Below are 27,671 nucleotides of genomic sequence, written 5' to 3'. Positions count from 1 at the left end.
TGGCAGTGCTCCAGCCGTAACAACGTATCTTCTAAAAAACTTGTTATTTGATTGTATATGATGCTATACATGACCTAGAGAGATATGAAGCATTTCCACCACGCTACAAGTGTCTAAACCACTCAGTTTCAGTTCTCGCTTCTCACCCCCGTGAGTCAAACCCAGCAGCCTGCCATAGCGCCTATTAATTTATAGATTTAATCCCAAGGGCACATATGCACACTTGTGAGAAGGCGTGTCTGGTCAGCTGTTGCCCCAGCAATGGCACAAATAGACAACAACCAAGAAGAACAGAACCTGTAGCTGCATGTACGCTTTGGTGAATTTGGGTATTGGGGCGGGGGTGGGGGGCCTTCTTCCTGTATACACCACATTTGGAAGCCTTGATGTGCCTTTTCTCCCATTCTAATGAAACATCTTTTGTTAGAAGAAAAAGAAGATACGAAATGTGTTAGATTTGCTGTGCAAATTGTGTATTGCCTTATAAACACAGAGGTTTCTGCAATGCAGAGCTGAACTGTTACAGCTTATTACAGTGGTTTGAATTTCATGAGTACTTTAAGGTGCTTAAAATTATTCCTAATGAAATGCAGCTAAATAAAGTACTTGCTAAATGGGAAACAAGACAAGAAAATCCTACAAAGATACGATGTGCCTGCCACTGGGAAAATGTCAGGTACCTGCTTCTTGTAGAAAATAGAACATTACTTAGCTAATCTAAAATCCAGACAGTTTTCCTTAGGAAAAAAAATCAGCAGTAAACCATTCAGGCGCTGGTGGATTTCTTTGTTTCTTGAGGATGGTAAAGATTCGTGCACAAACATCAGCGAAGGGCAGCTTTCTGAGCTGTTCCCTGCCAATTGCTGACAAAGGCAGTCCTAATGAATCATTCTGAATTGTGATCATGTGCTACCAGCCCACAGTGAGCTGCCAAAGAGGAAGTGCAGCTTGTTTTCTTTCATTTTCTTGATTCCTATGCTGTAGGAAGATGAAAGGAGAAGGAGGAGGAGGCAACAGCGGCAGCCAAACTTAATAAATAATTCTGACGATTCCTGATATCAAATGGAGGCCCCTGAGTGGGACCCACTGAAAAATGACACCCTTCCGCCGACCCTGACGCCAGCTGTCCCTCCGTATGTGAAGCTGGGCCTGACCATTGCATATACTGTTTTTTATTCACTGCTTTTTGTGTTCATCTACGTCCAGCTCTGGCTGGTCCTTCACTACAGGCACAAGAGGTTCAGTTACCAAACTGTCTTTCTGTTTCTGTGCCTGTTTTGGGCCTCTCTTAGGACTGTGCTCTTTTCATTTTACTTCAAAGACTTTGTCACAGCAAATTCGTTCAGCCCCTTCATCTTCTGGCTTCTCTATTGCTTCCCAGTCTGCCTCCAGTTTTTCACCCTGACCCTGATGAATCTTTACTTCACACAGGTAAGCAACAGATATTTGGTTGATTAAATCTGACAGAACAGTAAAGCATTATTTTGTAAGAATCGTGAGGAAAATGTAACTTCCTAATGTACCTTGGCAATGCAAAAAGCAAATTTCAGTTATTTGGTTGGGAATTTTAAGTTTTGATCTATATGCAAGTGATCAGTGTTACAATGAAACTGGAGCCTGAAGTGATCATTTCAGGAATGGCAAGTAATATATCTACTGTCTAGTAAATGGGTGTCGTTTAATTTAAAGGTTGGGGGAAAAAATGTATAGGAGAGCTTGAAAGCTGGACATCCAAAATGGTGTTCTATTATTATTCTTTATTATTGTTGTTGTTAGTAGACTTCATAAACCTCCTGGCGTAGCAGACCTGATCCCTGTGTGCATTCAGAACTGTAATTTCTAATTTTGCTGGCAACCCTCCACGCCAGTTTTTCATAAGTTTGCTAACAGAGTGCGATTTCTGTTCTGTGTATCACAATCAAAACTGTTGATCGAGTCCTGCTGCGGACCCAAATTGCTATAATGATCTGTATTACAAATAGCAGTGACTCTGGACCCCAGTAAGTGCTAAGTGCTGTACAGAGATACACCCTCTATTTCAAGGATGCTGTGATGTAAAGGTAAATCAGCTGTATGGCGGGGTAAAGAAAATAATATTTCCATTTCCAAAAGAGGTCTTGAGAGTGTATCTATCTGTGCTACGGACAGCTAAGAAGCCAGGTGAGTTAGGCTGCACAGTGCTGCAGGTTGCTGCAGTTAGAGTTGCTTGGAAGTATTTAAGGTGAGCTTGGGTATCTTGGCACTGGGCTGCAGGACGGGATATTGGCGTGCTGAGGCAAAGAAAGGCTGCCGGGCTTGCCTAAGATCTCACAGGAAGCTTGCGGGAGGGCAGGGACTGGGTTCTCTATCTCCTCAATCCCACGACGGTGCCTGGAGCAGGAAGCCAAGCCTGCACTCAGATGACCCTTGTCAAAGTCCGCTTTCCCAGTGCAGGGGTAGCTGCCCCAGAGGGTACCAGCCAGTGCTGGAGCACCCCTGGCAGTGCTCAGGATGCTTTGGGTGTTGCTGTGTGCCCCACTTAGAACCAGCTCGGTGCCTGGGTCTCAGTGCTTCTGTAGTGCCCACCGTGTTTAACAGTGCTCTGTAGTGATTACAGGCCTGTCAATTCTGAACAGCCTGGCTGGAGAGATCAGGCTGCTTGTGAGAGCTGCCATCCCAGAGCTGAAAAAGCAGCGATGGTAAGCATGACAACTCTAAGAGGATCACTTGAGTTATGGAGGGTATTAAATACTTAGAACCACATACACAGCTTTGTGCTTAGCTTTATTTTTCTGGATTCAGTGTCTGAAACACCACCTAACTCACCCCACTCTGCTCCCTGGGACTTGAGATATATTAAGGGATTACAGGAACCTTTCATCTACATGCTACTCAAATCCGGCTCAGGCATGTGGTGGCCTATGCTTTATCCCACAGCTATTGTGAGAGTCATTTGATAATGGTGCGGTTCCCCAGGGGCAAACGTCCATCATCACACAGTCCATCCCCATCACAGTGGCTGGGACTAAGTCATAGCCCTAGGTCAGATTCTTCCCTCACACACACACAGAGGGCTGCTGTGGAAGTCTGGAGGCAGAATGCGGCATCCTCGCTCTTTGCCAAGACTGGCATGAGCACAGAGGAGGCACGGCAGTCTGCACTCTGTGCAGCGGAGTGCCAGCACTCAGGGGCTTAGCGTTGCAGGTAACCGATTCCTTTCGTCTAAGGAAGATCTAAAAAGAGAGCATACAGAATGCACACATATGTCCTTTTAACTTATTTTTGGCATTGCTGTCTGATATCATTCAGGAAGTACAAGTCAGCGGTTGGAAACAGAAAAAATGCTAAGGCTATTGGTTCTGCCTTTGAGACAATTTCTGCTTTGTCACCGTGAGTCCTCATGATCTTCCTCCGTAAAAGCGTGTAATAGTTACCTGTCTTGAAGAGCTGTTGTGAGGCTTTTGAAACAATATTTGCAAGGGACTTTCTGAGTTTGTGATGTGCGTCATAATCTTTAAAGATCTTGGGCCACTGTAGACAGGCATATTATTTGTATTGTTGTTTGCTTTAGAGCCTGTTGCTCTCAGTGAAATCTCATCTCAAATATTTCCCCAGCCAAAACAAAGCCTTAAGAAATACAAGCACAGCCATTGTAGGAATATAATGTAAGACACAGAATAAGTGCACATATTTTTAATTCACTGTTATTAATTCTTTACTTCTAACCATTAAAAGGTGGTTTGGCTTGAAATTCAGCATCTTCTTGAGACAGTATATTTAAAGTGCATCTAGCTTTCCACAGTAGGCAAGCAAGAACTAGTGTGAAAGGGGTGGGGAGAGAGAATTTTGTTTTCAGTAATGGCTTATAACTTCACAGACAGAACAAACTTTTACCCTTTTCTCTCTAGAAGAAAGGCAAGAAGGGTCTGCAGCTGTGTCTCATTGCATGAAAACCATGCTATTTAACTGGTGCTTGACTAAAGAAGTGATCTATGTATAGTATAGAGACAGAGGACTGGAAGAGACCTCATCAGTCTCTGGAATTTTCAGGGGCTTATTATCTGCTGTACGGCACACAGACATGTGGCACTGCTAGGAAAACTTTTAGACATAGATGTGAGAAGAAAAAATGATTCCGAAATTATTGCAAATCCTCCCGGCCAAACAAAAAAACTCATTTGGCAAGTGCCTGAGGGCATTTTTCAGAATAATAAGCACCTTTGAACTTGACAGAAAGTTAGCCACAACTATTCTCTTTTCAATAGGTATCCCAAAGCAATGGGGATGCAAATTTAGACTGTATTTTATGTGTAGCAAGACAAGTAAGCCATGATGGCATCAGCACAGCAGGGGTTGTTCCTGGACTTGAGCGTCACCACCAACAGATCCAGCAGAAAGAGTTGTAATGCATTGGGGCAGCTTGCTAAAGCGGGGGACCAGTGGACAAAAGAGAAGTTACAATCAAACTAGTTTTGACTCAGAACAACTCCTGAGTGATCTTTGGATTAGGAGCCAAATTCAGGGTCCTTTGCTATGGTCTTGATGCCCTACTTATGGCAGAATAGAAGACAAGGCTGCTACAGATAAGGCTTATATAATATTAGCTCCTCTCAGAAATCACATACTGCAGAAAATACATATGATTTCTAATGGAGCGCTGAATTTATTAGAATTTATTAATCCTGTGCCTGTTTTCATTCTTTTCTAAAGAAAAAAAAAATAAGGTGATCTACCCTCTCAGGATAAGCCTCTGTCTACTTAGAAATCATTAAAATAAATCTCAGGTGAAGATGAGATCCAGTGGCACTTTCATAAAATTAGCCCAACATCGGCAAATAACTGCATTGTACCAAGCCAGAGCAGCTCCCTGATCCTGATCCATCAGATAGGGAGCTGAAGCTTGTGTTTCCACCTACAGAGACCGAAAAGCCCATATATATGTTTGCTTCACACCTGCAGCTCCCACCGGTTTATTTTGCTGCTTGATAAAGCTAAGAGTGTAAATCGGCAAATAACGTGTTTTCTACTTCAAGTGACTCCAGACAGTGAGGATCCCAGGATGCAGGCACTTTTATTTATGTCCTGCCTAGCCAAACCTTCCCTGCCCCTGACAACGGGAGACTGAGATGAGTCTTCGGGCTTTACAGTCTTCAGGCTTTACAGTCAGTGCTGTGGGCAAAAGTGTAAAGAGGCTCTGGGAAATAAAATAATAAATTGCCTTTTTTGGTGTGTGTGAGGGGTGGGCAGAGAAGGGCTTGCTTTACTTTGTCCTGTTTGCTTCAGACTTCACATTTCCCCGAGGAACAGGATACAAATGAAGCAGGAGGGAGGCTAGGATGGAGGGTTACAGACTCAAAAAACAAGGCTAGGGCCAAAGACTGTGAGCCGTAGGGGATGCTGGAAATCCCAGGCCTCCCCTGTGGCCAGGCACAGCAAACCATTTGGTGGGCCGTACGTTCAATCATCAGGTTGGGCACTTCTCCGGGACCCAAGGAACGTCGTGCTGAGCTAAAGAACTGTGAGGCTGTATGGGTGGAGAAGGGCTGGTAGGCAGATTTACCTCTCTTTCCTTCTCCCTAACCATCTTCCCTTTTCTCTGGCATCCAGATTGAGAAGCTTACCCTGCCTTCCAGGCAGGGCTGATAAGATCAGGGACTTTCAAATGAAGAGAAATTGTGCAGAGTAAGACAGCTTAGAGGGAAGCTGGCCATGCTGGAAGTGCCTGGCAGGGCGGGGTAAAACCCGCACAAGGCTTTCGGAGAGGTTACGTGTATCTCAGTGCAACCGAGGTACGTGTTAGCTCTGGGAAGAAAATTAAGAGAACTTCTCATCCTCTAATTACTGGGGATAGCATTTTAAAAGTAATATCACCAGTGAGAGAACAGAGAGGGCTTTTTATTTAGGAGAAATATTTATTTTTTAGTAGAAATGAATACACCATATTTTATAAAGCTTGTTATTAATTTAAAGCATGCTTTAGATGTACATAGCACTACACAGGAGTCTAACTACGGATGGTAAAGCATCAGCAAATATGTTTGGCGTAAAATGTTGCCCTCAGTATTGGATCTATAGGAGACAAATTGCAACTGCAGACTGGCTGGCTGTCAGCATCTGACATGACAAATGAGGTCATTTGACTTAGAAAATAATTTGATAGGAAAGCTACACATGCAAGTTTACTGTGGCTGCCAGCCCCACAATGGTCCCTGTCCTTTCGGGACTATTTTTACCAAATTACACAACGCTGAGCATGGTAGTGAGTCACGTTGCCCATGTCTGTAGGCCCTACAAACTGTGTAGAGTTTCGAGAGTAGAGGGAATGTTTGCATATTTTGGGGAATCTGGTCCAAATGAAAGAATGAACATGGAAGAAAGAAAGAAAGGGGAAGGCAGGCCTGGGACTGGAAGATACACAGGAGAGGGAAGATGTATGTGCCGACGGTGAGGGACTCCGGGCCTACATGAGGTTGTGGCGTATTTTCAGGGTGGAAAGAGACATTTGCATGGAGTATGACAGAGGAAGAGAGGGGCTGTGGTGAAAGGAACTGGGAAGGAAAAGTACACGCTATGCTCCTCATAGAGTTTTTGAAATGAGAACTGGTAAATAAAGCTGAACTTCATTCCTGCGCAGAGGGCCAGCTTGAGACATATGCAACCACTTAACACATACCTGAGGCTTTTTGGTAACATGAGCTGCGGCTCCTGTAAAAGTGAATTGATCAGCTAGCACTAGAGGTACAGTGGAGATTTGTGCCAGCCATCATGTCAGTTCAGCTAAATCAGAGCATGGACTGAAAATTGCTCCAGTGAGATTTTCTTTTTCTTTTGCTCTGGGAATACGTGACTTGGCTTTGACACCTCTTTCATTGGTACGTACAGGGCCAGAGCGGCTCCTGATTTAACTTTCATAACCGTAGCTGGAAGCCCCTTAAGCTGCAGCAGCCTGGCCCTCTCTGCCTTCCCTGCTGCAGCAGCTCTGCAGAGCTCTCTGCGGCCGAGCTGCTGATGGACTCCCATGCCATCCCCACTGCTCCTCTGCTGCGGCCTGGTAAAATGTCTTTAAGGGCAGCTGTTTACATCAGTTCCTGCAACAGAAATTTTCCCTGGATGTATGCAGGGATTTTTGGAGTCCTTTTGTACCGCTGCAGTTTTATAAGCCAGACGTATACCTCAGGGGAGTGGAGGAGGGAGTGTGAGAATCTCATTTGAGGTTTCCAGTCCTTCAGCAAAAACAAGGAGTCAAACCGGGATATTTCTCCTTTAAAGAACAAGTGAAAGGGTAAACACTTTTAAGAATAAAAAGAAACTCTTTAGACAGAAAATTAGCAAGGAATTTCACTGAGTTTTCCATGTTGCTGTTCATCTCAGGACTCTCTGAAAGGTCTTTTTTAAAAAGTCTGCCTTCTGCTTGCTGTTTAGTCTATTCTTAGGAATAGCCTGGTTTGCTCTGGTTTGCTGGAAGACTTGCTCAGATGACTCAGATATTGACTGGAAGCTTTCTCAACACTGTTGCGGGGAGGGGCCATTGAGCAACATGTCTCTTGAGCTAAATGACTGTTAAAGGCAAAAAACTGCACCCACACATGTAAGGTATATTGAGATCAGCTTCTGACATCCTTACTCCCACTGAACAGCCCTTTATTCTGTGACAATCACATTGCTTCCAGCAAGGCTACTCATGAAATAAGGCCCCATCAGTGTTTAAGCAAAGGTGGCAGAACTTGGCCACCTGTGTTTCCGTCTAGCAGTGAATTCGTAAGAGTGTCCATGCCTTATATCATATCTTTCGTTCTATGTAGCATCCATTTTCTATGCAGTGTTCATTTTCTTTCTTAACGGTCATTTTGCTCTGATAAAATTCAGAAGCATTTATCGGCTGGGACAGGTCCGCCAAATGCAGAATCACAGTAACAGCTGTTTTGGTGATCTCGCATCTGGAGATCCTGCTGGATCTGCAGCAGGCATGTCACGTTTGGTTTTAGCTAAGTTATCCAAGGAGTTTTTGCTGGGCAGGGCAGCCTTGGACCGGTTTATGCGACAGGACTACTCTGTGACATTATAGGAACGAGTGGATCATTTTTGGGGAACCACAGGAGATGGTATTCAGGAACTTGTGAATTTTCTACATTTTGTGGACCCAGCACAACTGCTTGCCCACTGCAAATTGCTTGTCTTATGCAGTTCTTTGCACAGGCTCTAAACACTTCTGTTCAGTGCTACTCCTGAAAGCTGTCAAAATTAACGGTACAATATGTGTAAGTGTTACTCAGAACAGGTGAGGATCGTGGAATGGCCCTACAGACAAGTTTTACTTGCTTAGTTTCATTGAGGTCAGGAATCCCGCTGCCCACAGAGTCTTCCAGAATAAGCAGGGTAGGCAAGTCTTTGTACAAAAAGAGTACGGGAAGTATTTTGAACCCCATCTCTTCTCTAAAAACTGACAGCCCCTCTTCATGCACCACAGAAATGCAGAACATTCACAAGCCTCTTGTACCTCTCCTTTCAGTAGCAAGTAAGTAAAACAACATCAAACTTCTTCCTGAACTCCTGTGAGAATTCACGATCCAGGAATTTGGAGAATGAATCCCAAAAATCTTCTGTAAGGGATACTGCCAGAGATGTTAACTATTTGAAAACAGTATCAATGGTTGCAGAATATTTTTAGAGGTTTTTTTCCTCCAACTTTTCAATTTTATTCTCAGCTATTATTTTCCTAGGGCCTGCTGAAAAGCCTTGTGTTCTCTGCTGGTTCAGCTAGTGCTAAGCAGGCTGATGCATCACAAAAATAATTTCCATGTCAAGGCAGCTGTTTATGGTGAATAGGAGTTAAATGACAAGTTGTTCCAGGAGCGCTGGAACAAGTGAAGCCTGATTTTCTCCAGATTTATGTCTCATGCTTGACTTTGAGCTATTTCCATAACTGGAGCACTTCTTATGATACTTTGCTATGCAGACTCTCTCATACTGGGTGATGTGTAGGATCATTATGCAGGGTTCTCCTCACAGAGGTCATATATCAGATGCATTTATAGGGTTCCTTACTAAGTTTTTTTTTGAGTCATTGATTTTTAGGAGGGTGATAAGGAATCATGTCTTTGATGCTTCAAATATTTTTCTATCAGTTCTCTGACCAGAGTATTTTAAGATTAGTGGGGGGACAGATAAACAGATTGACAGGCAGACACATGCCTACACATACACAGTGATCATGTAAGTCCTGTTTCCTTGGGAAAGCATAATAATCATAGCAAATATTATGCAAGCTATACTAACGGGCATGCAAAACCCAGTGAAATGGATAAGGCAGGATAACTTGAGGAGAAAACAATTAGGGAACAACCCAGAATAAGTCATACAGCATGTTTTTTTGTAATACTAGCCATCAGTGTGCTTCAGTGATGGTTTAAATGAACATTTGTAAACTGAGTGTGTTTGGAAACCATGTTAGCTTATGAAAAAGCTGTGATGCTTCCCTGTATTTTTTTTAATATATAAGATATAAAATATGCTCATACGTTTTTGTATAATTTCTGATGGTGGTTAAACACCTGTGACTGATATTACCTAGCTACATTGCAGAAAATATGTCAGTATTTTGTCTTTTCTGTTACAGCAAGGTAACTACTGGGCACGAGCTCTCTCTCTGTAAAAATACATGTTGTATAGTGAACAGACAGTCAGTAGAAGCCAAATATACCTCAGAGTAAAACAATGAGTTTAGTTCTCGATGGCATCCTTTTGGCAATGTAACACGAATACAAATGTATATATCCAGTTTCAGGCCAGGCTACTATGACAGGCTCTTCATGTGAATAGAGCATCTGACCCAATATGCTGGTATGAGCTGGTCTACGTGAGAGACATGTACTGTTAGGTCATGTGAGAGCCTAATAATTACTTGCCTCTATGATTATGCTGGCACTGGTCCTCTTGTGAATACTGGTATAAAGGACCTTATTCACAAGCCAGAGTAAGTGAAAATAATGGTGTAGACAATTTGTATACAAGTACATCGTGATTGCCTGCTGAGTGGTTTTAATACTTTGCTTAGAGCATGCCTGCCATGGATAAGCAATGAATGCAAATTTGTTATGTAGTGAAACCTATCATTACATTTCTTGTGACCTGTGAGACAGGATTCCTGTGGATCACAGTGTCTTTCTTTACTTACATGTATCCTATGCTTGACGCCATATTTTTCTGTTTTGCAGGTGATTTTCAAAGCTAAGTCAAAATATTCCCCAGAGCTACTGAAATACAGGTAAGAACTATGCAAACATTCAATGTGGTAAAGAAGAGTAGCCATGCTCTTTGAGAAACACTATGTCTCTGATAATGTGGTGCTCATATCTCAGCTATTCATATTTATATACCAATGTTTTATGATGATGGTTCTGAGGCCAGCTTCTTCCTATGACATTTAGAAGCCTGTGTCATTTCCCGACACAAGCACCATTTTTAGACATTCACATATTGCAAAGGCCAATATTTCAAATGGAAGCAGAAAACACCCACCCTGGTGATATATTTACAGGTTCTTAACGGTTGTGTTGCCAGGTGAATTCAGACCCAGTGCTTTGGTAAAGGTAGCAGAGTGGTATATTTATTGTGACAGGAATGAGTGGGACGGGGTGTGTATTAATCCATGAGGTCAGTGGTAATAAAAGACTCGAAAGTTTTGGGAAGATAAGAGTTGTGAAGGGTAAGAAGTAGAGAGAATGGATTCAACTTGATGATGTGTTTGAGAGCTCACAGATGACCTCCCCCAACTCCATAAAGTTGAGGTTACGATAGCTTTGCATTTAGGTGGAGAGATTTGTTTGGGATGTTGTTGAGCCGGAGGGATTGTCAGGAATTACTTGAAAGCTCCCCAAAGGGCAGTAATATCCAGAAAGCTGAGGAAGAGCTCAATAAATTAATGTTTATTGTGGCAATGCCTAAAACCCTCAGTCAGGGGCAATGTTGTTTAGACAGAGGAAGAGAGAGAGGTTGTCTCCATTCTAAAGAAAAAATTTACAATCTGAAATCAGGATAGGAAAGCAGAGTAATTTGAAACTGAAATCTGTTATTTGCTGACTGTTCAGGAGAACACGGTACTGTATCAACAGGTCAAATATTAACATTGTCCTTGCTCTGGAAATTTTGTTATCAAATTGGATTTTGATACAGCTGGAGAGGCGATCATCTGGAGCAAGTGCTTCAGAAACCGTGTCTGGTAGAACGGCAGCACAATGAGAGCAGGCTTGGAGCAGGCTGCGCTTGTGCTGGTGAGGGTAGGGGACACGTGGAGTGTGATGGCTGACTGAGGGATGCGGGCTCCATGCTGAATCACAGCTGATGCAGAAATAGTCAGGATGGGAACAGAGAGGCTGCATCTATTTTGGTGGCCTCAGGAACGCTTTCAAGTTAGTGGGTCTGTGTGCATACTTGGCCACATCCCAAACCACAAGGGGCAAGAGCTGGATGCTCCCTGGTAAACACCATGGCATACAAATACGTTCACCCGCTTTGCGCTCTGGTTTCTGTGGGAAGGAAATCCAGGAGTACGGGCTGGCAGACAAGCACAGCGCACACCAGCCTGGTCCCCAGCCAGCCCCCAATGCAGGCGTGCCTGCCCCTGATGGTACTCATAGGCAAGAGGAACAAGGAGGACGGCTTTGCACAAAGCCTGAGCTGCAGGTCAGGGTGGTCTAGGGCAGGTCTGTGAACATGTTCCTGGCTGGCTTTAGAGGTGAGAGGTAGAAGCTTTGAACCTCATCTGTTACTGATGTTTGTGGCAAGGCTTTATTCCTGAAAACTGCTTGAAAATGTCTTTCTTCCTGCAAAGGGAGCTTGTGGTATTTAGTCAATGCCTATGAAGTGACTACATTAGCACCCTACATGTAGCTCTTGGAGCATTTCTGTAACGTTTATGTATTGTGACTGGAATTACTCATGCAGAGACTACCCTCCCCACAACAGCTCCACGTCCACCCTGACTCTTGCTTACTGCATTTCTAACACAGATCACTCTTGGATCTGGTCTAGCCTTTTCTCTCTTATTCAGCTCTGTTGGTAAAGGACTTCAGTAGTATTTTGTTTTAATATCTAGATCTTTTAGCATGAATGTGGTTAGCCTGTGTGAAAGAGCCGTATAAATAAAGCTGACCTCGTTTCCTATCTTATAGAGGGCAACTGAAATGGTGTCATACGTGCACACCCACAGGTGAGGTCCTGAATCTTAATTTTAACAGGCTAGTGAAAAATCATAGAATCACAGAGTGGAAAGGACCTTTAAAGATCATCCAGTCCAACCCCTTTCCCATGGGCAGGGATATCTTTCATTAGCCTAGGTTGCTCAAATCCTGATGGAGAGATGGTTGATGGATGATAGAAAGATGGATGGCCTACAGAGAGGGGCTGGAGTCTGCACTTACTGAATTTGATTTTTCTTCATTGCTGAATGTTCACTTTTTGATTTTTTTTCCTCATTTTCTTTAATAAGTGTCAGTCCTTATTGCCTGCTATTGGCATTTCTGCAACAGATAATGGCAACATAAACAGGGCAACAGAGAGGTAGGACTGTGGTCTATGTATTGGCACAGGTCTCAGAAATCAGAATCATTTCAGATACAGAAAAAATTGATAAAATCCTACTGGAGATTCAGAATCTTAAGCAAACTTTACTCCGCGCAGCCTTCATGATGTTAGTCACTGTGGCAAAAGAGCTCAAGGCGAAGCCTGTGCCAGCCCAACTTCATATTTAAACAGTCCTTCTGCACGTCTCCCTGGGCTTGGGGATTTCTTACAGTCACTGGGTTTGGATGAGGCTTGCTGTGCTGTGTGTGCATGCCTTGTTACACACAAGCCTCAGACACTGTATGGTTTCTGAGGAAACCACATACAAAATGCAGTAGTTTCAAACAGATTTTCCGGTTAAACAAAGCAAAACTCACTGCATTCGTCTGAAGTCTGATTTTAAGTGCAAAGAAAAACTGTGCATCCAGCAGAACAGAACACCCTGGCACGTGCCTTCCCCGACCAAGCCAGATTACACACAGCTCCTTTTAAGGGACTAGCCCCAAAATGGGGATCAGGCGCAACAGGCTTTTGAACAGTCACTGGTGCAATATGGAAGCACCTCTCCTGCCCTGCCTTTCTATTTTCTAAAAAAATCCATATGCTTATTAATGCCTTGTAGGTGCCCTTGTAGTTGAGCTGTAAGGATACATTCTGCCTTTAAGTGAGTTAGGAATGCTTTCTGCAGCTGCAGAGACCCTAAAACTGCCCTGAGAGACACAGCCTGCATATCCATCAGTGCTTATTCAGAAGTTCAGCAACAATGCTTCTATTGTCAAAACAGGCAGCCGTTTCCCCAGCCCCATCATGTTAATAAGGGGGATGGAAGATCATTTATGTGAAGAGCTGCACAACTGACTGGCCATGACGGCTCACCCTGGCACTTATGGGAGTGTGTGGGCATGACAGCGTGACAGTGCTTTTTTTTTTTGCTGAACTTCATCAAGGAGGAGCCTGGCCTGGAAGCCTCTAAGCCTTGCTGGTTGCAAGCCAGCATCAAGGACATGCAGACTGTGCTGAAGCAGCAGGTCCCTCTGACTAAGCTGAGCAAAAAGAGAGCATGTACTTACTGTCCTGCAAGCAGGCAGCATGTAAGAGCATACCTTTCCTCGTAAGCCCAAACCCCACCGCAATATTTTACCTGCATGACAATGGGGGAGCAGAGATGAGACTATTACATAGGCTTTGGGAGGGGAAGGAAAGGAAGACATATGACCGTCCATCACTTAAAGACTTTTGAGATATTAATAAAAGCTGTAAATGTCCCACCACCACAACTGGGAACTGCATTCTCCAGAGGAAGCTGTGTGAGAGAGGAGGTTCAGGACTGCAGTGCTTCCAACATTAGACTGTGAGGTTTACAGAAACTACCTCTAGCTGCTTATCCTAAAAAGAGAGCCCTGCCCTGGAAGGTTAAAAATGAGCACAATCTTCCCCCTGAGAGGGAATTTCCGTGACTGGCAAGGAAAAGACAGCATCCTTGCTCACTGCCAGATATAGCTGGAAAGAAGGCACTGATTCACAGGCAGGGACTTTTAGGCTGTCAGTTCTCCCTGTTACACGTTTTAAAAGTCTCAAAGGTATACCCCTTCCTTTCTTGCCCTCTGAAGCCAGCTATGCTTCAGCTTTGTAGCTGGGCTGATACTATCCCAAAAGGATTTGAATGTGTGAAAGAAAAAGATCACCATTGGGTAAAGTATTTTTAAACAATCAGAATTTGATTCCTCAGGGACAGTCTGGATGTTTGTTGTCAGCCAAATTCAAAGTTCCCAGCAGGCGTGAAAAGCTGTGGCCAAAACCTCTTGTTCAGTGACTGCAAATGATGACCCTTATCAGTAACTGCCTTGGTCAGCAATGATAATGAAGTAAGCAAACACCTGAAATGGAAACATGTCTTTTTTTTTTTTTTTTCCCCCAAGTGAAAAGCTCCACAGCTGTGTGTAGGAGTAAAGAGGAATTAGAAGCAGCTTTCCTTGAGTATGTGGTATACTTAAATTGCAGGTGTTGGTGCTGGGTAGGTGGGAAAAAACAGATGGAGAAAACCAGTCCAGCTTCTGGGCTTGTGTCTCTCACATTTCTGTTCCAGCTCTGCTCCTGTGCTTGTGCAAGTGAACCTTTTGCCTGGCATAGATGGCAAAATGCCAACCCAGAATCAATATGCATATTTAAATTTCTTGATGTTTCTTTCAAGAGGTTGCCTGTGACCAAGTTATTTAGGAAAACAGACAGAGGAAGATGCTGGGGAACCTGTAGCTCAGAGATTTTTCCAACTGTTAGACACTTCCCTAATTTAATATGAAATCTGATGGCAAACATCAGCAGTCAGTGATGCTTCTCATGGCAGTGGTGGTGTAGTAAAACCAAAATCAAACCCAGTCCGTTCCAGGCAACTCAACCTTTTGCACGGTTTCTCCTGTCAGTGAGTAGTCAGAGGGTTTGTGCTGTATATGAAGTGCACGCTCTTAAGAAAGTACATGTGTATTTTAAGTAGTTTTTAAGAACTGTGCTGTTATATTTCTGCTGCAAACACTCCCCCATGTTTTGCTGCTTGACATTAGTTTCTTTACTTACAGCTTATTGTGTAACTGTAAAAACAGATTTGAAATAAGCTAAATTAATCTCTCCAGCAATCTGGAGCACTTTGATTTGGGCTTGGGTGGCCGGTCACTCTGTCAGCTGTGGCAGCCCAACACGTGCAGCTTCCATTGCTCAGAGTGCAACTTCCATCTCATGACTGACACTTGCTGAACAATGTCGCTAAAACTGTTTTCTCCTCACTCTCCCAGGTTGCCCCTCTACCTGGCTTCTCTTTTCATAAGTCTCCTCTTCCTCTTGGTGAATTTAACATGTGCAGTATTGGTGAGGACACAGAATTCAGAGAGAAAAGTCATTGTCTCTGTCCGGGTGGCAATTAATGACACGTTGTTTGTGCTGTGCGCTGTTTCACTCTCCATCTGCCTGTATAAGATTTCCAAGATGTCTTTAGCCAACATTTACTTGGAGTCCAAGGTAAGGTACATTTTCAGTTCTTTTCAAGTACCTTCTGAGAGACAAGGGCAGTGCGAGGCAAAGCCACACAGTCCTTTGGATCCCCTGAGAGCTGGCGGCCTTAAACTTCACAGCTTGTGCTTGGCTGGCCATCCTGCACAATATATGAATTAAATACTAAGCGCTACCAAGGGTGCTTCTGGCTAACACCAGTGACCCCAAAATATGTATTTTTGAGGCAGAGTTTATACAATGTAGTGGCTCACAGCTGTTTTTCAAGTGGATACTGCTTTCTCCAGATCACTGTCTGAAGACCATTTCAGTACTGCTACATAGAAGTGATCTATACTTTGGGATCCTTCAGCTTGTCAAATTATTAACTGATTAAGTTAAATGTTTAAGGGAGCAGCATGCTGAAGATAAGCTAGACAGAGGAATAGGAATCTACCTTTAATACATTTGTATACTGTCCTATGAGAATGTGTTTTAGAAGACTTAATGCATTATAAATTCATCCAAGTGGGGAGAAGGGGAAAAAAGTCTCTCATATTACTCTACAAAATGTTCTTTAAAGAAATATTGTTAGGTTTACAGCTTTGGACACATTCAGTGGTCAAGGCGCTGGGTGGCATCACGTAAGCCTGCAGTGTTTATTATAAATCAGTGAAGGTGGTTTGTACCTATAAATAATGAAACAGCGCTTTCAAGGGTCCTTGTGTTTGCATTAGATAGATAGTTAAATCTTAAAATAAATTATTAGTTTAGCCAATAGCACATTACCTTTACCACAACAAACCTTTCAAAAATGGAAGTTTCAGCTACTATTTAGAAAATCTTATAATAAAATTCCTCTCTCCATTTACTTCATCAGATGAAAGGAGTACTTTTCCTGTTTAATCAAATCTGGCCGTAGTGCACAACAACTGAAAGTTCAGGGCTGAATAGAAGATTTAAAAACACAGCTTTGTTTGTTTTGTTTCTTTCAAGTCTTGTCACTTGCTGACCAAAGGGCATGGGCAATGGATTATTTTTACTAGTAAGAAAAGTTTTTCTGCTGCTGCAAATCACAGAAGTGTAAATCTCTGTAACAAAGCAGTGTTAACCTAAGGGAGGCTTTGGTAGATTACTTTGTTCCGTTTCCTCCTCCTGAAGGAAACTTGATCTTCTTTACTTCAAGCTATTTCACAAAACCCAAACAAACTCTAACATAATTGCAGACAGGAAAGGACAGACCGCTCAGCTGATGAAAGTTTGAATGTGGAAATGAGAATTAAAGAGCGCTTTGCTCCTTTCTGCTGACCTGAAATGGGAGTTCCTCTGGGGACTTCCAGCAGGATTTGACCACACATGCTTAGGGATACAGATGGCTGGAGCTGGCAGTTAAACAACATCCTGGTTTAATCTGCTACTGTTGTGCTGAAAAAACTAGCTAAAGAAGAAAAATCCATTCTCTGCAGTGATATGATAGAAGTAGCGTTGGAGGTAACGCGTGCTGTGCGGTGCATGTAGATAGGCATCGGTACTGGCAGCTTTTTATTTGCATCTCCCACCTGCTGGCCCGTATCTTCTGACCACGTGTGAAAATGCCTTCACCTCCATGACCTGGCGTGGGGGACCAGCCTGGTTCTCCGCACCGAGGCTACGACAGGACAAGGAGGTGCAAGGCCCTGCCCCTAGGTGCCGACTCGGGCCAGTTCCGTGCTGGCCAGAAGCATCACCTAGTGGGACATGCTACAAACTCGGAGCTCCCCCTCTTTTCTGTAGGGGCCTGTGGCTGAAAAAGGATTTCTCCGGCTTTACTTCTACTGCTGCGCTCTCCCTTCCCCAAGCCTCTAAGTATATTTGACTGGCAGCAAAACCAGGACACTTTTACCCCCTTTTTTGTATTTGGTGGGATTGAAGTTTGTTAAATCTCTAGCATATTTAACTATTAAAGAATGACAACTATGTAGGGAAGCCTATATAGGGAAATAACCAACCCCATCACTTCTGCTGTCCCCAGTCTGTAAATGCCACTGAGCTGGGACATGGTATGTGCCAGTCGGCAGCTTCTCTCCGCGCTCTCGCCGTCGGTTTCCATGACAGCGTCGCTGACTCGCTGGTGCCGAAGGAGAACAGAGAAGTGCCTAGCAAACGCTTCCTCTTTGTGGCATTTCGTGCTTGCTGGTCTTGCCACAGCTTTCACCACAGCCTACGACGTACCTGGCTTCGGTTCCCGTGGAGCAGCAGGCCCTTGGCTCGCTGCTGAGACGGCGGCAGGTTACGGCCCGGCGGGCAGCGGTGGTTTCGGCGTGTTCCAAGCAGGAAGTCGGTCAGAGAGGCTGACTGCACGGGGGATTTTGTAGCGCTCCCAAGCCTGACTGTTCCCGGAGTCAATACTGTTTTGCTGGGAAAACAGGCAAGCTAGTTTTCTGCAAGCTTTTCTGTCTACTCCCTGAGCTCTTCTTTCCGGACACCCACCAGGCAACACCAGCCTGAGGCGCTTGGCTGTCAGAGCCGCAGGGACGATAGCCACCCGCGTGGGTGAGCAGCAGAGGGCCCCTGGTGGTCTCCTGAAGGCCAAGGATTTGGGACGTGGTGACTTGGTGACCTTCCTGATACTGTAGCCACTCTGTTATGTCCGTGCTCTGCCTGCCACAGCGCTTTGGACCCCTGCTCCTCGGCTGCCAGCCTGGAAGCAGAGCGTGTGAGCGCAGGGAACAGGGTGCAGGCCTTCCTCTCTCCTGCGCTGGTATAAACGGCCCTGTGAGGGGAGGAGCAGCTTCCCTCTTGGCCTCTCTCTCTCACACGATGAGAGGAGCCCATCCTCCTGCTGTGGGTCTCTGCCAGGAGAGAGAGGGCAGGGCTCATGAAGCAAATGACTGCAAGGTATTTTGCTCCCCTAAAAGCGCACAGCGCTTTAACCCATCTTTCATCCTTTAGCTGTGCAAAGCGCTGTTCCAGAGCCAACTACACAGAATTTACTTTGAGCTTCTTCCTTCAAAGCCAGTCCGAGTTTTGTACATCTGCCCGCCTCCGTGATCAGACTCACACCGGCTCCTGGATTCCTTCCTTCCTTCCTTGCTGCCGCAACAACTCCTGTGCTGGCATCTCAGCCCCCCGCAGTGACCTTCCCCACCTCACACGGTGGCCAGGTGTCTCACTTACTTACTCCTCACACAGGATTAAGCTCTTTCCCTGGCTCTCTCCATTTTTCTCTGTAGGGCTCAGGAACCGTTCTGATTTCACACTTTTTGCAGTCTCATTCCTCCCCTTGTGCCCAAGCTCCCGCTCACAGGCTGCCCTGCCGTGGTCACTTTGCCCGTAGGCTGTGCTTCCACTTTGTCTCCTCGGTGTTGACATTAGGCAAGGCAGGATGTTCTGTTCCTGTCCGGGCCGTGCTTAACTGCTGACTGTTACGATCTGCTCCGCACTTAGGAAATAGGTGCACAGCGAGCAGTTGTAAAAAGATGCAAGGTTGCATCATGCTAGCTAGCCAGCGTCTGATACAGGATGCTCTACAGCTAATGCACAGCTGAAGGCTGAATTCTCTTGCTCCACCTGATAGCAAGTGTAGTTCTTATGTGTTTTCATTGCTCTGAAAATAGTGCTTGTACAATAAGTTGTAGGAATTAGTCGCAGCCCATCTTGGTAAGGACTGGAACTGCTACCATTGCCTGGAAACAACTGTGCTGATAAAACACAGAAATACTGATCAAAGAAGTAAAGAGAAAGTCAGTCACATTAGGCAGAGTAGCATGACAGCCCTCGAAGTCCATGCAAAGCAATTTTCTTGTCAGCTGCCCTTATGAGTAATAACCTGTGTTTAAATCTCTTCCAGGGCTCATCTGTCTGTCAGGTGACAAGTATAGGAGTGACTGTTATACTACTTTATACCTCACGAGCCTGTTACAACTTGTTCATCTTATCGTTTTCCCAAACCAAGAAAGTCAATTCTTTTGATTATGATTGGTACAACGTATCAGATCAGGTAAGTATGAAAATATTTGCTACTGAGAAAAATTCATTCTGTATGTGATGGCTGATTTCCTAAATGCTATGACAAGAGGAATTAACATATTAAAATCCTATTATTTTTTTCTTTTATTCAATGCACTAGGATTGTTTTGCTCCAGGAATACAAATGTCTGGTAGTTTCAGCATAAGGAGGAAAAAAAAAAAAAACAGTGCTAAAAGAAAGAAGTAACGACTAACCAAATGATTAAAAAAAAAATAAATCTTTTATTTACCTTGATTTTATTGTTAAAAAAAATTCTTTTATTAAAAAAGACAGGTGTTCCGTTCATTAGAAAGAATGTACTGTAGTTGGAGAAGCAGAAAAACAGTACTTGGTTCTACTGAAATGCTGAGTTCTGAAGTCATAATTAAGTCTCCCATTGCCATCCGATCCATTGCTGTGGAGTTATTGACCTGAATTCTGTCATTAGCGTGATACCTTCTGTAGTTTGAGGATAAGACTATGATTCTTCCCAGCCTTTAATTGCAAGTGACAGTTCTGATGATTGATTGAAAACTAACAGTGATAAAAATACTAAAGGAAATAATAGCAGGGGATTCTTTGTTGAATGTTATGAAATTTGGGCACCCAGCTCCTCTCTCTGCTTTGAAGCATGTAGTTCGATCCCAGTAACTTTCCAGCTCTCTCAAGGCTGGGCAAAATGTCAGGCCTGGGTCTGGACCATGAGTACATTTTGTCTGGCCTCAAAATCCCGGGCACGTGACATCTCCCCACCCTCTCAGCAAGCACCTGCAGTCCAAAAGCAGCATTCCCAGCCACGCAAGGGCCTTGTATTGTCAGGGTGGCCAAGCAAACCTGCAGCATTAACAATTTTCTGTTGAGCAGTAGATAAAACCGTAAATAAGAAGTAGGTAAACAGTAGGGTAGGCTTGCCCAGAGGACCTCATTACGCGTTAGTTGAGTAGGGTCCGTCAAGGGACCAGTAATCACCCCTGCTGCGCTGCGGAGAAGAGGAGTGCGGCTAGGTGGTGCCACTCCGTGTAATTAGAAGACACAAGTTTTAGGCAGAAGGGCACTAGGTTGTGATTCATCTCCTGAATCAAACATTTTCCCTCCTGTTGTTGGGGCCTGGAGTGTTGCTGCTGCTGCTGACCCCTTGCAGGGGGCGCTTCTTGTGCTGACTCCTACAGCCTGGAGTAACAGGGGCTGGAAGTTTATGGCCAGAATATTTGGTCCTGTTTCCTCTGTGGAGCAGAGGTTGTTCATAGGGAGCTCAGTGGAATGCTTTAGGCCTTCGATCACTACGACTGATTTTTGAACATCTGATCTGACTTGTGACATTAGGGTTGCCTGGATTTTGGGGTAAATGATTTGAGCCATATGTAGAGGGCCTGGAACTAAGGAGGAGCGACTCAATTCGGTACCAGAATCAAGAGTCACTTTTAGAAGTACAGCCCAATGTTTGGACTGTGGTAGTGCCTCAGGTCACCTGTCAGAAACATTACCCTTTTCTCTTCTCTATGAAACCCATGAAAGGACAGAATTTGCCCTCTGCCACTATGGTGAATGGTGGAGGGGAACTCTAAAGAAGAGTTCAAAGCTAATGCTAGAGTAGCAGCATGGTTATTCAAGCTAACAACGTGCACCAATTTGAAGGGGTCCAAGCCTTAATTTTTAAAAGCCAGATTGCCAGCAATGCCCTTGAAGACCTGGGCATTGATTGTTCCTTCACATTTTATTCCCAGCTGGAAAAGGACTGGAAAACTACTTTCTCATTACCTCGATTTGATCACTTGATCAAATAGTTGCTTGCCAGGCTCTTCGACTGGGAAGATCCCTGCATTAAACTTTGATTTTGCTGAAAGAAAGATAGGAGGAGGAGAAGGAGGGAGGAAGAAGGGTAAAAGGGAAGTCATGTACCCAACAAGATGATAGAATATTGATTTATTTTTTTAGTATGCCTTTAATCATTAGCTGTGTTAATTTGGCTTTACTGGATGGAACTTCTGGCCATGTTGTCAAGCATTTCAGCCACTTAAATGTAGGTCTTCATAAGAAGACATGTTGCCTCTTGCACCTTTTCCATGAGCTGCCATCTTTATTCTTAAAAACTTTTCTCTTTGACTTTTCAACAGGCAGATCTGAAATGCCAGTTGGGAGACGCAGGTTACATAGTGTTCGGTGTGATCCTTTTCGTCTGGGAGCTCTTGCCTACTTCCTTGGTTGTGTATTTCTTCCGTGTCCGAAACCCTACAAAAGATCTAGTAAGTGGAATTTGTTAGTGTATTTGGTAGTGTAGTGTCCAGGCAGGTCTGGAGGGCTCAGCTTCTGAGGGAGGTTTGCTTCTGTACATTTTGGCTTCTCTTTTTCAATGTGTCCTTGGCAGCATAAAAGCAATGCATGTATGAAATAATAGATGGAATTCTTTCAGCCCTGTCCCCATTGAATTGTTTCCGTGTCAAAGACTGATAGCCATAATAAGCACTTGCTGATATTTTTGTTTGCAATTCCAGCAGAGCAGAGATTAAGGTATGAGTCGTAAGGATAATTCCCTGTAAGTATCCTTAATGTCTAGGTAGTTAATAGATGGACAAGCATCTTTTTATAGCTGTAGGCTACGTCTCCAGGTTAGCATAGGGTATGCTGGTTGACAGGCACATGGGGCATATCAGCCCTGCGCTAGGATTACTGAGGTAATGCCTCTGTTTCTGTAGGCCAAATCAAACCAAAGCTAATATTCCCCAAGAAGGATGTGAACAGTAAATTCACAAGTGAGAGAAGCAATTAATAGAATAACTTTTTAGAGAAGGCGATAGTTTTTATTCTCACATGCAGATTTCAGAGACAATTATAAAGCAAAGCTGAACAAGGAAGTAACAAATCCCCACTTGTATAAAGCCCTTCTTTGTGTTCACCTGTGATACCTGACATCACACTAAGAAACCCCACGGACCCCAGTGCCCATCACAAAAAAAAAAAAATCTCAGCCCCACTCCTGCTTAGGAGTTAGCCAGGACAACCGCAAAGAGAAGAAATGTTTTAAAGTACAGTCCAGTGGTGCTGCTCATCTAAAAAGTGACCACGGAGAGATCTCGTTTTATGTAAAGTGAGTTTAGTAAGGCTAGGCCCGGTGGTCAAGTTTGGATAGTGCGGGAGACATTCACAAGAGAATGAAAATAAAGGATGTGGTCTAATCTCTCCTTTCAAAAAGCTGATCACATAAAGGCCTGGAATCCTACTCAAATGAGAGCTCAAATGGAGTCAGACAGGCAGCATTCTCTGACAAGTCCAAGAGCACTGCAGTAACACATACAACAGTATGTTTTTGCAGCATGATTTGCAGAAAGCCTTACATCTCCAATGTCTAAAGATACATTTCAGAAGAGCCAATCAGTGATACCACTTCTTTTATGGGTACCTTTTTTTAGGATAGACATTATCTGTCATCGTGGCTAGGTCATATATGGATTTTTTCTACACGAGACAAATATTTATGCTAAACAATATCATGGTAAGAGGAAAACTGGAAACGACAACGTTAGAAAGAAACAAAAAACGAAGAGAGACTGTAGCAAGGCAAAACTGAACTTCAATGCAAGTACGCCACAAGAGGGAGACCAAGGGCCACAGGACTTCAGTTTGATGTAGACTGACTGTTAACAGCGGTTAAGTATCCAGTTAAGTTAAGGTCCCAGTTAAGTTAAGGTCCCAGTTAAGTATCCAGTTAAGTTAAGTTAAGGTCCAGTGGCTGAAAATACTTGGCCAGAAAAGCATGGAGTTAGAATTAAAACACAGCCTCTCTTAGTTACAAAATCTTAACAACAACACTGATTTAGTAAAAATCCAAAACGTTCTTTATTTTTAATAAGGAACAATCCCAATAAATTGTTGTTCTTTGGTTTTACGTTTCATTCAGGACTTCAGAAACAAAAAGTCTGAGTCGAGGCAGCCTGCGTTCAGCACTGTCCAAACGTAAAGCTCCACTCCCCAGAGGATGCTAGTCTGGAACGAGCTGGCTGTCTGCTTTGGTAGCTGCAGCGCGTGGTCCTTTGCCTTGCCGTACTTTCAGCCAGACAAACGTTGGAAATGGGGAGACAACAGAAATGGACCTATTTTTAGTTCATCTTTGTCAAAGTTATTTAACAGCTAAAAAATAGGGGGAGATTAAACTGCTCTCCTGCTTGAGGCCAAGGAGATGTCATCCTGGCTTATCCACAGGTGCAGGGAACCCCGTTCCCTGGGGATGGAAGCAGTGGATCGGTGGCAGAGGCTCAGCTGTGTCCTAGGTGTCCCTCTGCACTGTTTCCAGACTCAAGCTGACCTTTTGAATCTTGTGTGTTTCTGTTTTGGTTCATAGGGAAATAAAAGCAAAATGCTTTGTAAATGAAGGAGTTACACGTACACCCGTTTCCCTGTTTCATCAGAGGACCTTTCCTCAGGATTTGGCCCTCACAGCACTGTAGGGTAGATACTGAAATTGCTCAGAGAGGCCCTAAGGGGCTTTTCAGCTGTGGTTTCATTAAGCAGGGTGCCAAGGTTCAGCATGGTCAGTTCCTGAGGCAAGGGAGGTAGCGCACCAGGAGGGAGGGTTACAAACGTGCCAGGTAAAACCAAATCTCTTTAGGTCTCTCATATCCTTCAGCTCCTCAGCTGCTTCCCTACTGCTCACTTCAAGTCAGCTGGCTAAAAGCGCCAAGTGTCCAGCATGGACAGGAATTCAGCAGACAGGTTAAATGCGTGCTGAAAGGTGGTTTCAGAAATGGGTCATATCTGTTCGTTAGCTAGAAGGAAGGAAAAGGAAAAGCTGGTAAGATCAGTGGACTCTCGCTACGCTGGTGGAGAAAAACAGAAAATGCAAAAAGATTTCTGCTGTCTACAGCAAATGTAATATTGCCCGTTTTATTTTGGAAGCCAGGAGGTAAGTCTGCAGTGACTTCTTTTAGATAAACTGCTTGGCGCCTGACTTCTATCTGTTGCAAGTACTGACTGAGGTTTCCCTTCCCTCAGGCCAACGCAGGAATGGTCCCAAGCCATGGCTTCAGTCCCAGATCGTATTTCTTTGACAACCCTCGCAGATACGACAGTGATGACGATCTAGCGTGGAATATTGCACCGCAGGGGGCACAGGGCAGGTGAGATCCAAGAGGGAACCGCTTGCTTCCCATAACAGAAACTGGAAGAGGAGGAACTCTCACACACTGCCAAAGAGTGATGTAAACTGTTTAGCTCCAGTCGTTGCGTAAATTCCAGGGGTTGAGGGGAAGCAAAGGGGGACGCTGGAGTGGAAAGGCAGCACCGAGTGACGGTAGGGATCCGAGGGCCCCACAGAGACTGCAAGGACACAAGAATCAAAACGGTTGCATAATTTAAGAATTGTAACAGCATGTCACTCTTTGAACAACTCAGGTCAGATCTTTGGGTTGCATATTTCACCCTCTGTTTCTTCTAAGAGTGGTCTAAGAAGTGCCACTTACTAGTTTAAGTGTGTGAGCAAGGCAGCCTAGAAAAACAGCTGTCTCCCTGTCTTCAGGGAGAGCAGGGAAAAGCTCGGCAGCGCAGGCAGCAGCTTACGACGTGGCAGTGAGAATCCTCTCAACTTAGGTTGCCCTGTAACGTGGCTCAGTGTCTTGGGCTTTACCTGAAACACAGGCCACGTTTGCTTTCCCACTCGCTGAAAGCTTATGGGAATCCAGCTAACTGCCCAAATCCCACACAACCCAGGATTGGCAGGAAAAGCCTGTTTTCTCTGTGTGACCGGGAGCTTTAGGGAAGGATTCCCTTCCAGGAAGGAGCAGTTCACAGCAAGAACGCGAGCACCCAGTGCGGAGAAGGAAGGGCGCTGCCAGGACACTGTCCTGCCCTGAAAGGAGGCTCAGTCACGTGCAACTCATTCGCTTCGTCCTGTACCTGCAGTACGCTAGTGGTGCATTAGCGTCATCAGTCGTCTTCAAATGCAGGCGCCCTCCCTGCCGCGCAGGCAGGAGGGAACCAGCCCCGCTGGCAACGCGGGCGCAAACCGGCCACGTGCGCTGGCGCACACTGCTGGTGGGAGAAAAGCCAGCGCGCCAGAGCGGCCAACCGAGCGCCGGGCCCTCGCGTACAAGGACGCGGGAGGCGTAGGGCTGTCACCGACAGGCCCTCGCAGTGCTCGGACTTGGCGTGGGTTAGCAGCACCGCCTCGAGGGTTTTCAGAGACTTTCTGGATTAGGGAAGCAGAAAGGGGAGCGCCCTTGGTGACCTAGGAGAATCAGGAAACAGTGAGGCGAGAACACTTGGGCCAAATTAATGGACAGATCAGAAAAATAAATAGCTGCCTGAACCCCTGGTTGGGGTTTTAGTTTTGCACTTCAGTGTGAGAACTACGTCTACGTGATGACGTTTTGCCCGCATTCACTAACCGGGTACCCTCAGAACCAACCGGCCAGTCACTAACTCTTCTGTTTTCTCTTTAAGTTTCTCTCCAGACTACTACGACTGGGGCCAGTCGAACAACAGCTTCATGGCTTACATAGGATCCCTCCAACAAGATCCAGCACTGGACACAGACCGGCCCAGCCCCATGTAACTTCGATCAACTACAGCCTTCTAGGACATTCCAATATTAAAACAAATGTACTCAAAAACAACGCTTAGCGATTTTTCTTCACCTTTTGGTTTTTAGAAGTGTTCCTATGCACAGATAAATGAAGAACTTGTCTTTGCCATGAGCTTTTCATAGTTCAAGGAGAAGTATAAGCTAATGATTTAAACTTTGAAGACTGTTCTAATTAATACCTTGCTCTAAGCCATGGATTTTTGGCTTTGAATAGAGTTGTTAGAGGGTATAATTTAATCATTTTATGCTCATTTTAAAAGAGCAAATTTCATGAAGTGAAATGGCATAATTATTTTCTAAGTATTTTTATTTTTACACTGTGTATTTGGTTAGAAATACATGATTATGATGAATATACTGTAAACACATGAATGGGTTGTTCAAATGCATGACAGTAGCGATCCTTACGTGCACGTGAAAGCCTGTAAGGGAAAAATATCAACCCGATTAAATACTGTCTTTTCAAGTTATTGCTGCAGTCTTGGAGCACAATTTACTCTTCGGATCATCACTGCTTACTCAATGTGGAAAGATGGTTGGAGGCTAAAAGTCATCTATGCTCTAGTTATGATCTCAAAACACACTACGTTCTCCTTGAGAAGTAAGAAAATTGTACCTTCTCAGCAGCTATAGGGAGAGTCGCAGAACGGCAGAGATGGGCATCTGCTCTGGCTGGAGCATCGTGAACTCCAAAACGGGCTGAAAATTTCCAAGTTTGAAAAATTGAAGTTATGTGATCATCTTTGTCAATCAGTTCTAGGTGTTTTACATAGAAGAGTAAGTCAAATACCTAGCCAGGGAGATGGATACGTGTAACAGTACTTAGTTAGTTAATAAAAACCTAGGAAGTGCGGTCTGGGGACAGAACAAGAGCCAGAAATACATAAAGCACAAAAACCTCAAGCGGACCTAGAGGGCAAATTCTGCGTAACTAGCAGAAAGTCAGCAAAGCCGTGCCTTGTATGGGCAGGGATAAATTTGGTGGTTTGTGGTGAATAAATACCATTCTAGTATGTGACATTTACACATAGAAAGCCTAAAAACAATTAATACCTACAGTCAGCAGGAACCCTAACTCTACTTCATGTCTTTTTACTGTGCCCAATACTGACTGGTGTGCTCTGCTGTGAAGAACTCTGCCCCCCCACCGTCTCCTTCTCCTTCCCCACGTGAAACAAATACTGCAATTTAATCCACATTTCCCTAGGAGAAAAACGTATTTCTCAGCGTAATCTTTACTTCTATAAAAGTCGTTCATTCTGAGGTATACTACAGCATCCCCAAATGGTGGACAGGCTTGATGTTTTCCTCGTATTCAGTTTCAGGAAGGACAAGAAGTATTCTTGTTTACATTTCCCAGAGGATGCACAGGAAGAAAAGAAGGGATGGGGAGTAGAACTGATCAGGTCTGCTTGGAAGCCGAAAGCGTAGTATAGTAGTGCCACGCTCATACGCCAAGTCTTCCACGGGGTCTTTGATTTGTGGGGCCTTTGTGGTAAAAATGAAAGCACGAGCCTCGCCTCGGGCAGAAGCACCCTGCCAATTGTTTGCCCTCCAGAGCTTCCATTAGTTTCTTTGCTTCTTCCAATG

The 27,671-nt window shown here is 44.4% G+C and overlaps 1 protein-coding gene across 1 annotated transcript; it reads left to right on the top strand.

The window, feature by feature from the left end:
- Positions 1–1,034: 1,034 nt before the first annotated feature.
- GPR137B (G protein-coupled receptor 137B) lies at positions 1,035–26,361 on the top strand. The gene is made up of 7 exons (XM_082306225.1): positions 1,035–1,431; positions 10,194–10,243; positions 15,327–15,549; positions 19,349–19,498; positions 21,622–21,750; positions 24,494–24,618; positions 25,940–26,361. The coding sequence occupies exons 1-7, from the start codon at positions 1,063–1,065 to the stop codon at positions 26,049–26,051; spliced, it is 1,158 nt and encodes a 385-aa protein (XP_082162351.1). The 5' UTR covers positions 1,035–1,062; the 3' UTR covers positions 26,052–26,361.
- Positions 26,362–27,671: the final 1,310 nt, after the last annotated feature.

Source organism: Platalea leucorodia (assembly GCF_965183815.1).
Source record: "Platalea leucorodia genome assembly, chromosome: 3".
Lineage (NCBI taxonomy): Eukaryota > Metazoa > Chordata > Aves > Pelecaniformes > Threskiornithidae > Platalea > Platalea leucorodia.
The sequence above is the reverse complement of the archived record's forward strand: the minus strand, read 5'-3'. Positions and strand labels throughout refer to the sequence as shown.

Excerpts from the sequence above, each read along its gene's own strand:
- GPR137B (XM_082306225.1), top strand. The coding sequence starts at position 1,063 with ATGGAGGCCCCTGAGTGGGACCCACTGAAAAATGACACCCTTCCGCCG. Across the intron at positions 19,499-21,621 it reads GGTACAACGTATCAGATCAG|GCAGATCTGAAATGCCAGTT; the intron begins GTAAGTATGAAA and ends ACTTTTCAACAG. Across the intron at positions 24,619-25,939 it reads CCGCAGGGGGCACAGGGCAG|TTTCTCTCCAGACTACTACG; the intron begins GTGAGATCCAAG and ends TTTCTCTTTAAG.